The sequence below is a fragment of the Chlamydotis macqueenii genome, chromosome 2, assembly GCF_036417535.1.
Source record: "Chlamydotis macqueenii isolate bChlMac1 chromosome 2, bChlMac1.mat, whole genome shotgun sequence".
Taxonomy (NCBI): domain Eukaryota; kingdom Metazoa; phylum Chordata; class Aves; order Otidiformes; family Otididae; genus Chlamydotis; species Chlamydotis macqueenii.
The window spans coordinates 35,991,449-36,008,963 of record NC_141557.1 but is presented as its reverse complement, the minus strand read 5'-3'; the positions used below and the strand labels follow the sequence as shown (position 1 = coordinate 36,008,963).

Here is a 17,515-nt window from a genome sequence, read left to right as displayed (position 1 = left end):
CAGGCTGCCAAAGGTAACATATATTAAAAGGAATTAATAGCCTGAAAAAAATCCACTCCAGAAACAGCACTACAATTGATGCTGCTTTGCTAGTTATTCTAAAGGGACATGGTATTAAAATGTAAAAGTTCCATACTTAACAGATTCTCACCTAATAAACTTGTTTAGATACAACTAAAGCCTACAGTTTTGAAAGAAAAAAGGATTAATTTTTAGAGACAACTTGTTATTTTACAGAATTCTTAGCAATTCAATTTAGATGCTGCAATCCTAGTCCCATACACTCTGGTTACAGCAGTTTCAGAGCCTGTAAAATTTAAAATGAGTGCTCTTAGACTATTTTACAGGTAAAAGTTGAATGTGTTTCAGGAGGAGTCTAAACGGGAAGAATATAACAAACACATCAACTACATGTACAATCTCTACCACAAAAAAAGATCATTACTTTCTGTGATTATTGTTTACTTTACTTATCTGATAGACCCACAAATATTATACCTTTTCTTTCATTTTCTAAACAGAAAGAAAAGCAAAGAAAAAGCATGAATCATTTTAATGAACTGGTTTAAAAGCGTCCTACAAATTCAAGGTTATTTTTACTCTGGATTTATTTTTAATCCAGTTATAAATACAGCTCCCCCACCCCCCCACTCCCGAGAGTTGCAACAGCCTTATGGGTGGAAGGGCTAAGCAAGCTGCACACAAGGGTCAGAATAAGCAACCAGAAATTACTTCTTAGCTCCACCACTGCAAAACAAAAGCTACCAAAATAAATATGCCCGTAACTACTAGAAGTATCACTAGTGAAATGAAACAAAGAAAATTTAATGTAGTTGTCAAGTGAATTATCTTTCCCAGAATCAAAATTCCACTTTGAAAATTCTGATGTACTTTCAGATAGAGAACAAGAAGAAAGACGGGGGCACCAAAATCTTTACTGCTTTCTAAAATGGAAAAAGATTTAAGACTGATTACGTAAAAAATAATTTTATTGTAATCACATGAACAACCCCTGCAAAGAACTGCAGTCACACATAATGTGATTTGTTCAGATTGCATTACAAAAAGCTGCAAGAAGAACAGAGTTTTTACATCCAAGAGTTCTAAATTACAGATCAGCTGCTTTAGGTTTGTGTAACCTAACCATAAATATAGCGATTGAAACCTCAGAAAGCTATTATAAGCTCTGTCTAAAGGACATGCAAAGATCTGGGCTGCATCAAGAGGAGCGTGGCCAGCAGGTCGAGGGAGGTGATTCTCCCCATCTACTCCACCCTCGTGAGACCGCACCTGGAATACTATGTCCAGTTCTGGAGCCCCCAACACAAGAAGGACACGTTGGGGAGGGTCCAGAGGAGGGCCACAAAGATGATAAGAGGGCTGGAGCACTTCTCCTGTGATGACAGGCTGAGAGAGTTGGGGCTTTTCAGCCTGGAGAAGAGGAGGCTCCAGGGAGACCTGATAGCGGTCTTCCAGTACCTCAAGGGGGCCTACTGGAAAGATGGGGAGAGGCTGTTCAGTAGGGCCTGTTGTGATAGGATGAGGGGTAATGGTTTTAAAATAGAGGGGGGTAGATTTAGATTGGATATTAGGAAAACATTTTTTACACTGAGGGTGGTAGAACACTGGAACAGGTTGCCCAGAGAGGTGGTGGATGCCCCATCCCTGGAAACATTCAAGGCCAGGTTGGACGGGGCTCTGAGCAACCTGATCTGGTTGGAGATGTCCCTGCTCCTTGCAGGATTCTATAATCATGTCTGTGCTCTTCCTGGAGATATGTTTAAAATCTATTTATTTAACTTCTGCTACAACAGGACTAATGATCTTTCATCTGAGAATAGAATAGCCATCAAGTTTCTAGATCCCCATTTTTGTAACAGAAAACTATGGCAAAAATCTTTATGTTCAATCAAGAACACCACACTTTCCCTACTTATTTCTCACTTCTAATGGATTTTTGCAAGACTAGCAAAACATTTCAGAGTACAGTCCGGTTAATGGAAGTAAAGCAATATAGACATCCCTTCCTGTGAATCAACATACACAATGTGCCTTAAGTATGTTTGAAAAATACAGAAAGATCCAACAGACAGAATAAAATACTTGAAAAATACAACCCAAGACTATTTTCAGCTGTGACATCTTGTAGTATGGCAATAGGCAGCATGGTTTTTCATGCTTCGTATTCACTTTTAATCACATGTGAAACTCCCTATCCACTGTTTAAAAGCGATTCCACACCTAAAACATTCACCTTTGATCAATGGTTAGCATCCACAATCTTTATGTTACTTTTCACAGAACACACATACTATAATGAAGAAGAATGAAAGGTTAAAAATGAGCCATGTAACGATTGATTTATCTGGACATAAGTTAGTGTCAGGGGAACCATTATGCTTCATATTGTGTAGAGATTTTAAGGTGTCTAGATGTATTATCTGCAGGAGCCTTTTGTTTATCCCATTGATATCATAGCAGCTCGAACAGAATCATGTAAAACGCTTGGCTGACATCATACTCTGTTTAAAGGACCTCTGAGGTCAAATGATGAACACAACATACTACCATTGCAGTCACTGCAAAACTTGAGTATGCTGATAACAAAAGGTCTGTCGAGGTTTCCTTTCGGAACATAAGTTGTAATTTTCTATCTAAAATAAGATTTAAGGATTCTGTAAAGTAAAACAGTAAACCAATTCCAAATAAATTCAACGATACTAAGTTTTAACCCTTGTGACTATGATTGGCAATAGAAATACTACTCTAAAAACACTGAAGTCTCTCTATTCCAAAAATCAAACATATCACAGTGGTAGTAATTAATTTGTGTTAATCTCTTCAACTAACATTGTTGAACAGACCAAAGCTCTACAAAGCTAAGGCCTAACTCTGAAAAAGCTCATCCAAGTTGTGTGAGTCACCCAATTACTGTCATGAAGACTACAGACGTGCAAGTTTTTGCAGGAGGTAGCTGAAGAACTTTGTCTGAAGACAGACTACGATTTTGCAGCATACATTTACATTTCAGAATTTTAATTTCTTAAAATATCTTATAATTTCACTATAAGACATTGCTTTTGCAAAGAATCACTCATAAATACATAATTTGGACTGAACTTCAGGCAGTATACCTATCTAAAACACTTAAGAATCTCTCAAACGAACCTTTCCAATCATCTAGTGCAATTAATCGGTTTAAGAAATATTCATACACGCAATAGTCACTTAAACAATAAAACAGCATTTTCTCTTCACAGGATGTTTATAGCACTCTTGGGTGCTACAACTGTTGATGCCAACCTGACCAACTGAGTGTTTAATTTGTATCTTTAAAACATTATTACCATGCAGTTGGACTGGGGGGGGGCGGGTGGGGTGTCATTTTGTTTTCCGCGTTGGGAGAGGGTTTGGTTGTTGCTTGGGTTTTTGCTTTTGGAGTGGTTGGTTTGGTCTGTCTTGGTTTTTTTTTTTAAAGAAAAAAAAAAAAAACACACCACCAAACAATGCATCTCCCTAACCATTAGATTTTCTATGCATGCAGTGTACATAAATAATATCAACATAGCTTGACTTAAAGAGGCACTGAAAAAAAGCCACTTGATTTACTTACTTTTTTGCATGCAGTCTGAATTGGGCACTTGTACTGCTGACACATCACACTGCACAACAGCATTTTGTCACTATCTAACTAGAGAAATGCTCCTTATAAAATGGCACCAAAAGCCAACTTAAATGAATCCCTGATATTTGAATAAAACTCTCCAATGAATAGAGTCACTGTGCAGGCAGAACCTGTCAGTAGAATGTAGGTTTAGATGGAGGTCCTATTAAATCTCCCCATCAGATAGATGAATCAGTCCACTTTTCAAAAAAGTTAAATGGTGAACTGAACTTTGAAAAAGCATGAAAGAACAAGTTTAACAAGTTAGTAAATTCACTTATGTCTATTTATGTTGATCCCATAGCAAAACACTACTGAAATGTTCACAGTACCAAAGAATGAGCAGGTAATCTGCAAATCTGCTGCTTCTGACTCAAGTTAAACATTTACATTACTAAGACATCACCACTCCAACATTAAAGCTCAGTTCACAAGGACTCTCATCCCACTAGAGGGAGACAAACGATTGCAAAAGCACCACTTCCAAGCTCTGCTCTTGACAGAGGCGTCCAAAACCTGTGTTCACAAAACTGAATGGTAGCAGTGTTAGAAGAAAGACTGACACAATAACTACTGCATTTTCTCTTGTTCAGCACAGTAATATTAAATCTTAAAACAGCAGGCAAATGCACTGCTGCCAGAGAGCTTACACACAGTTTAAATACACACGAAACTGGGAACACAAACCAAAAGTATGCACTCCTTTTATTTACACAAGTATATATTTTTATATTCAAAACATATAGATTAGAAATATTTGTAATATTATTTTCTAGATAAAAGGATACTCAATTTTTGATTCAATGTTCTTCAGCTTTTCCAAAAGTAAAATATATTCAGATAAAAGCAGCTTACTAATGGGACTCAACATACTTGAGGACGTATCAGTGAACAGGTTATCTCAGTAGGAAACCAAAGGAAAAGTTGGTATGTTGAAAGCAATGCAAAACGGTTCTGGTCATCATGTATCATGTGTCAACTTCTTAAGTAAAATAATTACAGTGAGTAATTACATCATTATTTTAAGTGTTATGTTAGCAGAGTTGCAAGTTGTATGTACAGCGTGATTCTAAATGAAAGTATACTATCAGGGAACATTATCCTAGTAAAAACAAATTAACTCTGAAACAGAATGTTGTAAGAAAAAGATGTGACATTTCTGAAACATTTCCAATAATTTTGCATTTACTCTGATTTCCAAAATAGAGTAGTAGCAATTAAACCTTCACAGTCTGTGAGAGCTAATTTAATGTCACCAAGGGGCAGGGGGAATGGTTTAACTGGTATAAAAATACTGCAGAGGAATACTATGTTTCCCTGTAACAGAAAATAGCCTTTTTCAGAAGATTAAAAAGAGTGTGCATGTTGAGGGGAGAATAAGAAAGAGGAGAATGGGAAAGATTCACTTATTCCGTCCCTAAGCTGATCTTGTCAGAACAACTACATATTGTGTCTAATGAGCAGCCATTGGATAAGAGAAGATGAAATACATATATATAAAAGAATAAAAACATATGAAGTGTGCACTAAAAACAGTGGGTCTGGAGAGCATGCTCCCTCTGAGCACAAACACTGACCAGCGCAGAGCTGAATGTCTTGCAAACATTCTTCTTCTGTGATGGCAGCAACGATAACCTGAGAAAATTATGTCTGCAGAACCATTAGCGTGTTGAATACAAATAAAAATACATATTTTTTTACTCCAATGTGATAAAATACTAAAAAAAACACCACAAACTCAAACCTAAAAAAATATAAGCCTTTAGAGACAACTAGTGACTTACAGTGCCGTAAGATGCATTAGAAGCTATGTTTCAACAACTCTAACAACATTTTCTCACTTTACATCTTGAATGATTTGTCCCTCCTATCTTTGGCAGAAAATGAGATGCCGGTCTTGTAAGAAAGCAAACAACTATCTCCTCACCAGTAATGGCACTGTTAGCAAATCAAAATCTGTAGTTTGTTGCAGGTATTAGAGTCTGAAGTGCTACGAATATAGGAACTCAGCTCTTTTAAAATACGAAAGAAATGGGAATCTCTTCACCACTTAAAAACATGCATAGAGCTCAATATTCAAACTTTGTGGAACACCGATTGTATTACACCTGAATGGACTGTTTAGTATGTTAAAAAGACTGAATCTACTTTTAGCTTGTTTCCTACTAACATTTTTCCCAAAGAACTTCTAAAGAACTACTCCCAACTAGGCAAGAAGCAGACAGAGAAGATGATAGTTCCACTGCCCAGAATTCTGTAAGAGTAACTAGGTGCTGCAGAGAGATCAAATAATGAAGAGTGGGAGGGAAACACTAATTGGGACACGGCTGTGACATTTTCTGTCAACAACTATCCCATCTATAGTAAGAAATCAATGTTTCTACAGACATTTCTCAATGATCCAAAATACTCCTCAGCTATTTGTGAAAATAAAGGACTGATAAAAAATCAATACTAAAAAGAGGAAAGTAACCTAAAGGCATATGAATAAACATGAATATAAAGGTGATTTTAAGAGAACTGTGTTTTAACAAAATATCTTCATATCATGAACTCAGAGCTTTTCCATCATTAATCTACCTTGTGTTTGTTAAACTCTACCACAGTAAGATAACTGTTGTACTATGACCCCTAACAACATCATCCACATTCTATTCAATTAAATTATAAAAATATACAGTAGCAAATAAGGTATTTGATCAAAAGATCAAGACATGAGCTCAGATACCCATATTATTTGCTCCAAAGAAACTGAGCAAGATTTTTAGAAAAGGGGCAGATTGACAAGCATTTTGTATAAAGGGGTTCATAACTCCAAGGCCCTCTTATCATAATACAAATGGTAATAAACAAGTAGTTGCCAATACATTAGCAGCATAAAGAGCTCTGTACTCAACTAGAATTAAACACGTGTCCGTACAAACATATTGACTTCCTTTGCTCATGCAACTGCTGCTTTTTAAATATGGTACTTTGTACTATTGTTTTTGGTTTTTTTTTTTTAGAGGGCTCTTCAGACAAGCAGAAATGTGATTTGTGCACTTCTTGATGGAAGTACTTGCAAAAAGGAAAAAATAATATGTTGTTAAGGGATTGTACACGGGTTAAATGCAGCTCAGTTTTATTTTTTAGCAAATATCAAAAGATTTCTATCACTTATAGCTTCCTCTTAAACTACAAAGGTAATGATACATAGTGTTTACAGTAATTATATTTTCTTATAGAGGCTATTTTGCTTTATTAATTGTTTTTCTTTAGCCTAATAGGCTCCAAAGTATATTGAAAGAATTTTAACAGGACTCCAAATAGTTAAATCTTAACTCAAGTTTTTTAAAAACACAAATTCTTAATTCATCAACCCCAGTTTTTATCTATTTATGTATCAAAATTTTAGAGCATCACTAAAAAAAAAATCCACCTGTATGTGACAAAAGAGCACTAGGAATAAAAGAAAAAAAAATCCCACAGAATTACTTAGTTAAAACAACCATTCTGTAACTTAAAAGGCAAAAAAAACTCAACACAAACCAGCTCATACTAAACAGGCGAAGATTCTGCTGTTACATAAAATACACATGTATTTTGATTACTTCGCATTTCAAGGTTATCCCATGTCTGGTTTTTATATAAGACTACAAGTTAACGCGTTGTTTACGTTTATCGCCATTAACAATTATTATTATTACATTAATAATAACTAAAGGAATGTGAATTATTATTCACATCACATGAAGTTGACTAGATTAGCTGGGGTTTTTTGAGGGGAGTCGTTTTGGAGGCTTTGTTTTGGTGGTTGTTTGGGTGGAGGACTGTTTTGTAGGGTTTGTTAATTTTTTTTAAACAAACCACGAGGAAAATAAAACCTAGGTACTGTAATCCTGCTGAGCGCTACATAACTGCTGCTCAGGAATCAAGCCATTAACGCACTGCACAATGTTGTCAGCAAAGTCATGTAATCCCTTGACTCACTGCTGTATTTCATGTATTCAGGTAGCGATGCAAGGAGAGAAAGAAGGGAAGTCATCTTTAAGATTGCAAGGTTTAGAGAGAAAGTTGCATATTAAGTATTGTTTATTAAACTTCATGATGAAGAAAAGATTCACTTATTGCACCTGATCTAGCAGATGCCTGTTTAATTTTCAAAAGTAACACTGGACTTATATTCTGCTTATATATATAAACAAATGGAAGATGTTTCAACTCAGCAGATTTTTTTTTCTTTTTTTTTTTTAAACGACTGAAAAACAGAGAACGGAACATAAAAGATGTAAAATAAGACAGTGTCAAAGACTTAAAAGACAAAAAATAACTGCATGAGTTAGAAAACTTTTATAGTACTTTTACAAATAGGTGAAGAACTGCATCAGATCATACATCTTACTTACAGCTCAGCTAAACATAAGCTAGATGTTCTTCACATTGCATCACCACTTCAACAAAATACAAGGCAGAAATAAACCAAAAAATAAAACACTCCTAAAATTAAATTTTAATTGCTCAGTAAAATTAAACTCTAATTGCTCAGGCAAAAGTATTTTTGATTATAGAAATTCACAGGAAAGTGTGGGAAAGTATCAAGACATTTTTGTTCCTATACAGTCTACTTGTGTCCTTGTTGGACAGCTGTCAAAATCCCATTTGACAAATTGTTCTAAAACGGTACTGTAAACCTAACATGGATTAGAACTGACAATTTACTTCCTTATATATTTTTAAATGAGAACCTCAAATGATACTGAAAGTTATCTGTGTAGCTCATTCAGATTTATCCATCAAGTTTATGATTCTGTAAATCCACGAAATGTATACTTTTAAGTACTTAATTCTTGTCTCATTAATTTAAACTAGTTCTCCCAGGCACTTGAAATTAAAATAATTCTTTTAGAGGAAAAACTTTTTTTTAAACAAGATCTTATCCTTTCTTTTTTCCTTACCCAATATTCTAGTCCATTTCACTAGGATTGTTCAAAAGCAAACTAGAAAGTTTCAACAGTTTCAAATTCCCTCAACAAATTCCCTTCTATTAAATGTGTATCATGCAGAACTGTTGACATATACATACTAGTACTTAGAAATAGCCTATTAACTGCTGTCCACAGCTAAATTATATAGGCTTCATTACTTCAAATTTGTCCATGTCACCACCTCCGTCCCACATGTTTTTAATCTTCTCCTAAACGTTGTTTTTTAAAAAGCAGCAGCTTAAAAACAGACTAGGTTCAACTTTTTTGTCCCTTTTTTTATAATATTAGATCTCCTCCTTACCATATGTAGAACTCCAAATTAAGCTTGCTTTGTTTCAGGCTAGATTTATATGTTCACTACCAATTAACACTGTAAATTAATTTTTATGATTTTGCTTCTTTTCCCTTTTAAAATCTTGAGATCTTTGTGAAGGCTTTTAGAGAAGTGACTAGTTAATTTTCACTCTTCGTGTGCCCTGGCAGTACTATTCTCTATTAAGCCTCAATCTTTGATTTTAATATCAAAAATTTTTAGCATTTTCAAAACCCTGTTCTATGCAGTTATTTCTTAATTTAAGTTTTTGAAAAGCCTCCCTCCATTTTAAGTTAATGTAAGCAAACTTTAAACTCTCAACTACTTTCCACTATGAATTCCACGGTTAAATGTCAAACATCTGGTAACAGTTGTCATTGATTATCTTATGAAGCCTGGTACCAAAAGCCTTAAATATTTTAACCATTTTACGACATAAAAGGAATAGTGGCAGGAGGTTAATAGGAACTGACCTATTCTAGTGTAAATGTCTATCTAACTGCTGAGGGGTTTTGATAGCTGATTTTCACCCAGTTTAACTGGTTCTTGAAAAAGGAGGATTACAGACATTATGAGTCAGTTTTAATCAGTTAAACAACTAACCTTTTGCTCTGTTTGCAGTTGCTCACATCTCTGCTTTTCATGGTTAAGTTCTTTTTCCAGTCTTTCAACTTGATCTCTGAGCTGTGCCGTTTCTTTTTCCAGAACAGAAGTTACCTTTAATAGCTCTTCCTTTTCTTTTATTATTTTTTCAATTTTAAACTGTAAAAACAAAAACATTCTTTTTTGTTAACTTTTCTTCCCTTCATTCCTATCAAGTAAGTGGATAACATTACTCCAGTGTTTGAGCAGAAGCCCAAAATGCATGTTCTCTGGCTAGGTTATTTCCCCTTATTCCCAAATTTCTGAAGTTTCATTGCTTTAACTGAATAGTACTACATTACCATTAGACAGCACACTTTGCAGTGTCTTGATTTATACTCAAGTTCTCCTTCCTTAAGTGAAGTGCCTTTACTGTTCCCAAGTGACAGCAAAGCAACTATGGAGGAATTAATTATGATGATGACAGTTTGGTGAAAAAATGGCTGCTGAGCATAGAGACATATGCTCACATACACACTCTAAAGCAATGTTTGAGGAATTTCACCAAAAAAAAAAAAATGAAGACACATATAGCCAATAGTAAGGACTGGCACATGAACCATGGCTTTTCAGTACTTAAAGGGGGCTTATAAGAAAGATGGGGACAGATTTTTTAGCAGGTCCAGTTGCGATAGGACAAGGAGTAATGGTTTTAAACTAAAAGGAGGTAGATTCAGACTAGATATAAGGAAAGTATTTTTTATGATGAGGGTGGTAAAACACGAGAACAGGTTGTCCAGACTGGTGGCAGATGCCCCATCCCTGGAAACATTCAAGGTCAGGTTGGATGAGGCTTTGAGGAACCTGATTGAGTTGGAGATGTCCCTGCTCCTTGCAGGGGTGTTGGACTAGATGACTTCTAAAGGTCCCTTCCAACCCACATGATTCTTTGATTCTATGAACCAATATAACCAAAAAGGTTTGAAAAAATATTTTTCTTTAATTTTCATACTATGAGTACATATCTGAAAGGCAAAAAGTATCCCAGATTTATCTCAGTACTAAGTCTTTTATCCCTAAATTTTGTTAATTGTAAATCGAAGACATGCACGTATGTGCCTAGACACAACTGACAAAAGGGTAATATGTCTGATGACAAGGTAAGGAAACTGTACTGAGCAATTTTCCAATAAGCAATTCATAAAATCAAGTTGTTTTGGTTTCGGGTTTTTTGGTTGGTTGGTTGGGTTTTGTGTTGGTTTTTTTTTTATTGTTGTTGTTGCCTTTTTTTTTTTTTTTAAGTAGTTTTCAGCCTACAAAGTATCAACAAGCAAATGGAAACATCTTGACTCTGGATGTAAGCATACAAGCCTAACCACATCCATCTAGCAAAGAACATGACACACAGAACATTGCTTTAAATAAAACAAGAGGTATTCTAACATACTTAGGCACCTGCAATTATTCAGTTTAGTTTCCAGGGCTCTTCACTTGTGCACAAATACAAGCACACTGGTTCCCTTAGTTGTTTGGGTTTTTTTTTCCTTACAACGCACACCAGTTAACACAAAGGGTGTCTTCCCCTCTCCAGTTAGCTGGAGAGTACAGATGTGAGAGCTGGGCAGCTATCTACTCTCTTATGGTTTCCCAGTCTATGTTTAGTGCTGTACCATACCTGTAACCAGTTTAAAATTTTTATTTAACCTGCAAATGTTCCAAAGTCCAATCAAATACTGGAGAACAAGCCAGAAATATATATCACATACACGTATATAGGTTTTCCCCTCCTCGTTTGTCCTTCAATACTTTATCCTGTGAGTGTATGCACATATATATCTTACAAAAAGATAATATTTTAAAGAACTGTTGAATCAAACCTCAAGAAGTCCAGCTTTTGTGGTCACCACTAACATATCAGAGTTTCCTTCATCTTCCATAGTGAGCAATTCTTCAACAGGGGAAGAGGTTCGAAACTGAAAAGGTGTGCTTGCTCCACGGATTTCTCCTTTATGAGTCACATAACAGAACTGGTAAAATTCTCCATCATCATTTGGTAGATAATATCCTATCAAAATAAATTCATATTTGAATAAACATTATACACAAACATACACGTCTCCATCTGGAAACACTGTCAGATCATGTTTGACTTACAAATTTCATGCTCATGACCTCAGTAAGGCACAGACAAATCATCAAAACAGCAAAAAGGAAAAGTCATCTTATTTAGTAACTTTCATCCCCCAATAATCTATCCTAGCTTTTAAGACAAATGCCAAAACAGGGTCAGGTAACACGTACTATATGTACACATCACCTTAGGTACATTGGGTAATAGCTGCTGTTTATATATTTACAAAACACAGAATTATCAGCAATGAGACGCCCTGAAGCTGGATCAGGACCATATTATTATGTAACTGTTGTACAATCACAGAACAGAGAGTAAGTGATCTTTTGGCCTTGGAATACCTGTACAACCAAAGACAACAAAGAGTGACATGCAATGACACGACTTTTGCAATTTTACCAGGTTCAATTTTTTCCATGTTTTCCATGAAGTAACCACAATTTACTTTTGCTGGTTTTAAATGCCAAAGCATGGGAATGCTCTGAATGGATGACACAAAGTTAACAAGCTGCAAGTACGGAGGGGGCAGGTAGTTTAAAAAAATAGCTTATTTTTCAAAATTGAAAAAAAAAAAAAATACTCTAGACTTTGCAAGGTAAGAATAAATATCTTTCCTGTAGCTATATAATACTGCATGTTGCTAGCAAATTATTTCACAAGAATTTCTGTGTGACTATTCAACCGAACTGTTGCCCACTCAACATCAAGCCTCTTACATCACTTGGATTCACATTATAATATTTGTGGATGTTAAACAATTATTTCCAGAACTAATGAGATTTCTACCTTGAGTAGTAAATGCAAGAAACCATGCCTTACCAAGTTTAATGGTAAGAAAACCAACTGATTTTATTCCGAACACTTAATTATCAGATACCCTAGCCAGCTTCAGTACGATACCAGCATCATAAATCCTCATCTAATGTTCAATCCAGCAGATGATGTCACCCATTTCTGTTCATATTTCACCACAATTCAATCTGCTCCCTTTCTAACTTCATCATTAATTTCAATTCAGCAACTTTTATTCCAGATTCCTGGAAGACTTCTCCCAGTACTCTTACCTACTTTTCATACAAATGGTAAAATATTACCTGTGCTAGATGAACAGCACACTGGTGTCAAGCATTTCATGTTTCCATTAGTCTTATACTTCATTAAGTGTAGCTCAGGGAATAGTATCTTAATTTCAAAACCTCACAATTCTGTGCTTTTGGACCTGATTACACTTTCCCACATAGCACTGCAGTTCAGTTTACCTGTTTCAATGCTTAAATAAGGTGACACTATTCAGAAACAAATTCAGAACAACCTACTTTGCAGCTCCAGCAAGTTTTAACATTGGTTCAGACAAATGGATTTTAAAATAACTTAAAGTCTTTTTTCTTGAATCTAACATATACTGGAGAGAAGAGATACCTGATTATTTTCTTCCAGCACACCTACTTGATCATTAAAAAAAAAAATACATATATATATATATATATATATATTCAAAGCATGCTGCACAATATTTACTGTTTATCTCAGCTAATTAAGCTTCTCTTAAGCTGTACTGATCTCATCTCAGCAGCACTAAAATATCTTGCCAAACACAAACAGAGAACAGAGAATAAATCTGGCAGCTCTATAAAAGCGGTGGACTGACAGCTTGGAATGCAACAGATGGGACAGAGTTATCTAGTCTCTTCACGTGTGGTAAAACTTCTAACTACAAAGGATTGATAATGGCATGTTGAGTCCTAGGTTTCTAGGTCACTTTCAGTTTCAGTCCAACCCAAATTCATTCATTCAGTGAATTTCAGTAACTGTAAAAGAAACTAGCAACTTCCTTTCAGTTCCTACAGAGCACACATACTTTTCACAAATTTCCAAGTTATAAAATGGTCAGATCACATGGATATGACCATCACCAAAAGTACCATAAAAAATTACTTGGAGTAAGAGAAAGAAAAGTTAACTCATCCAAGCTATCACTATTTGCAGCATTAACAAGACAACAAGCTAACAGAGTAGTAATTTCAGAACTTCAATTATTATTGTTCTTTATATTTTTAAGCAATAAACACACACACACATACAAAGACTAAAGTCAACAATGGGAAGTAAAAAAGAATATTGCCCCTTTTCATATTTAGTGAGAAAAGTGTGGCTCTGTCATCTTTGTAACTCCACACCTTTACAAAGCAGCTATTTCTTCATTTCGATCTTCCTTGTTGTACTTTGTTCATTCACACTACTAGACCTTTTTTGAGACTGGGAAGGGGAGTGAGAAGATGCGATCTCTGCACAGTGTTGAAAATGCAATTATACTATAGATTTGTACAGTGGTATAACATTTTCTGTTCTGTTCTTTATTCTTTTCTTTAAAACTTCAGCCATTTTCATGAATTCCTCACTGTCAAAAGGTTCTCTGCTACTCTCTGACAACTTTGAACTTTCACCAAACTCTTACCTACGTTATTTATTCTTTCACAAGAATGACTTTACACTGAGAATGACATCTAAAGTCCAGAGACTAAAGACAATGTAAAGACACAATGCATTGAGATGCCAAGATTAAAAAACCCTGCTGCTGATTAAACAAAGTCATCTTCTGTATCTGAATAGTTTCCAGCAGAGCTTCTCTTTCTATCATGCACTAATATTATCCATCACTATGTAAAAACATACTAAGTGACACATTTCTCCTCAGCATTTCCTTGACACCTAAAATAAGACTGAACTTCACACAATGAAGTATGGAAAATTCTCCAGTTTATGTCTTTGAAAGTCTAGAACTCTTCTACAACCTCCAGTATTGTAACAAACAGATAAGTACTTAAAAGGCTGCGTAGGCTGGAAAATACAGGTAGATACTGCTTTATATTCACCTTGAAAAGTCAGCACACAGTTAACAGTTGATCCTTCCACATAATTTTCTGGCATAGGTGACCAAAGAAATGTGTAATAATCTCTTGCAGTACTCCAACCAACCTAAAATAAAATAAACCACAACAAAAAAAAAAAAGAAAGATAAAATATTAAGCAGAAGGATTTGTTATATACAGTTAAGATACCATGGTCTGGCCTTTACAACATACTGTAATATGCATATTTCTGCTTCAACATGCAATAAAAAGATACTTAACAATGTTTACAAATCAGGAATATTTTAACAAGTATGTCAAAGATTTCGCATGAATTTTATTAAGCTTGTTACCCACGGCAATAAATGGGTCTAAGGCAATAAAAGGGTCTATATAAATTAAAACACCAGACAGTTTTCACTATACATTAAACTACTATTTGGTACATTTATTTTTTCTCCATAAAGGTACACATTAGTATATTAAAAATACAAAAGTATTAATTCTGAAGTTTATAGCAAGATTTTCTTAGTGTAAGTTCTGCCAACGCTGACTACTCTGTGTCCACAATCCAACAGGTTCATCAGAAAACAAAAACAAGGAAAGAAAAAAATAGCACGCTCTTCTACTGAAAAGGCCAAGTTTTACAGGGTTAAATCAGCACTTTTTAGACAACTTTTGCAACTCTGAAGACCAGCATTTCACTGGAATGCAAATTTTTCCATACATACATGCTATGTTTGCAAGGGGGAAAAAAAAAAAATTGCACAAAAACCTAACTTAGCTATGTTGGTACAGTTTTCCCACTAGTTTCAACAAACATCTGCTTTCAGAGTTTTCATAAGAGCGCAGTTCTCTGCAGTAAGAAATGCTATCCTCTGAAGAAACTTATTACAAGAAGCTTGAAATACAGGCATCTAAACATGAAACCCAAAGCAACTATTGTAAAGCAATGGTTATTAATAATAGCAAAACAGTAAAGGAGAAGAATAAATATGTCTGTCTTATACCATTAACTTCAAAAACAAAAAAAAAAGGCCTTGTCAAAAGCTAAGTGTAAAGTGTAGAATGATTTATCAGTAACTGGGTATACTATCTTGGAAGAGTTAAGAAGAGGAAAGGCAATAAAAAAAAAAAGAAAGAAAAACACACCCACAAAAAACCCAACAAACGAAAAAATATTATCAGTCATTATTTCTATTACTTCAACAGACAAGACTTCTACATTTTAAGTTCACGCGAAATACTCCTTTACAAAGGATATACTGTAACAATATTTTAAAAGCATTAAGAACTCAGGTTTTTTAAGAAGTTGTCAGCTTTAAAAAAAAAAGAAAAAAGGAAACAGATGTTTAGACAGGCAGTGAGAACAGCAGAACTGAAAGGAATTCAATAGCAATTATATCTGTATACAGATACACATTTCACATATGAAAATTAACAATTAGCATTAGTAAAAAAAATTCTGAAGAGATTATTCCATAGCCACCCATTACACTTCTTTACTTGGTATTAAGAAGTGTGGGAAAAGCTAATGTTTGGGAAAAAAAAATAATTGGTCTGAGATGACTAGGCCTTTTTCATATTCTTAAAAAACAAGGATGAATGACAGCTAGATCAGGTGAAATTTTCATTTTGCTAACTACAGTCACGTCTTTAAGGCAACATTCCTTAAAAAGCAGCAGTGCAGACTCTTGATGTATCCACCAGAATAGCACTGCTTTCTACATCTTAAGCCTATTCTTAGCCAGCATTTTGAAGATTTCTGTGGTATCTCCTATCAAGAAGCTTTTAAAGATGTCAATGAAATGAGATTTCCTGGGGTCGTTACTCCCACGCTGTTAAATATCTTGGAAACAACAAGGAAATCTCCTCCAGTTAACTTGAAGGGGAGGTGAAAGCAATTTTTCCTTGATAGAGGTTCACAGGAAAAACATTTTGCAAATTTTCACATTAGGCATGTCTTCTAATCCAACTCAGATATTAATACTCCTTTTTTGCTGAACCTTTTACCTCAGAAAAAGGAAGCATATTCCATTACTTGTCGACCTAAAATAAAGCAGATAGCTTTTAAAATGTAGTTCTCAATGACTGAAAAGTCTCCATCTTTTTCTTTTTAACTTCAGATGGGAAACTGAATTATTATGTCCAGAACAAATACCACATAGAACTGAAGTAATCTTTTCATCCTACTCTAGTTTTCATTTCTGTTTAAAACAAAACAAATACACACACTCCGATTCTGATGCTGTTTTCCTGAGTAAATATCATACTTCCTTTTAATAATTAACACTTTGGAAAATAGAGAGAGAGGGAGTAAAATCCACTGTATATAAAACCAATGGTCCCTCTAGGAGATTAACCCAACTTCTGATTCAATTTTTGCCTTGGATTGTAGCATTTTTATTTTTTTTTTTAGGTATCACATGTTGATCTGTAAATTTCATAATCTATTCTGAAACCAAAAGTTATTTTTATTAATACCTTACATGTAATACTAATCCACATCAGGATTTTTTTAGCGTCATTTAAAACTTTAGTCATATTGGTACAAACAAAAAGAGGAATTACGTAGAGAACAAATAACTCCTAGCCTGTTTCTCAGCAGGTGCCAAATTTTCAACTGTGACTCTAATCTGCGGGTTACTGGTAAAAAGAGAACTGTGACACATCAAGAGGTAGTGGGCAATACCCTGGGAAGTTTACCCCACATGTATTTTCTCCAGCAATTCCCCATTTCCTCTCATCCATCATGTGCTTCCCCTACCAAAGCTCCCCATCTTATGCTCTTACGATCCCAGAAATCCATTTATTTCTTAATGGGGCACATACAAGTTCTCAGCAGGTGTGGACTACCCAAAGGCTCTTTTCACTGCACAGAATTTCAGAAGATGAGGATCTTCCCTGCAACAGGTTGCACACGTCAAAATGTGACGATGCAGAACAGGAAATATGAAGAAATTTCACCTTCCTTGCAGCTGTATACATTTAAAAAGGGGAAGCTTGTGTATT

At 34.9% G+C, this 17,515-nt stretch overlaps 1 protein-coding gene across 4 annotated transcripts in view; it reads right to left on the bottom strand.

Annotated features, from left to right (window-relative positions):
- The window catches only part of TAX1BP1 (Tax1 binding protein 1), a 63,791-nt gene that overhangs the window by 29,200 nt on the left and 17,076 nt on the right, over window positions 1–17,515 (bottom strand). For all 4 annotated transcript variants that reach the window (XM_086742588.1, XM_086742586.1, XM_086742587.1 and 1 more), the window contains exons 3-5: window positions 14,528–14,630; window positions 11,401–11,588; window positions 9,545–9,703 (exon numbers count right to left, since the gene is read on the bottom strand). In XM_086742588.1, the coding sequence (XP_086598714.1) occupies window positions 9,545–9,703; window positions 11,401–11,588; window positions 14,528–14,630 (450 nt within the window). The remainder of the gene's footprint in view (window positions 1–9,544; window positions 9,704–11,400; window positions 11,589–14,527; window positions 14,631–17,515) is intronic.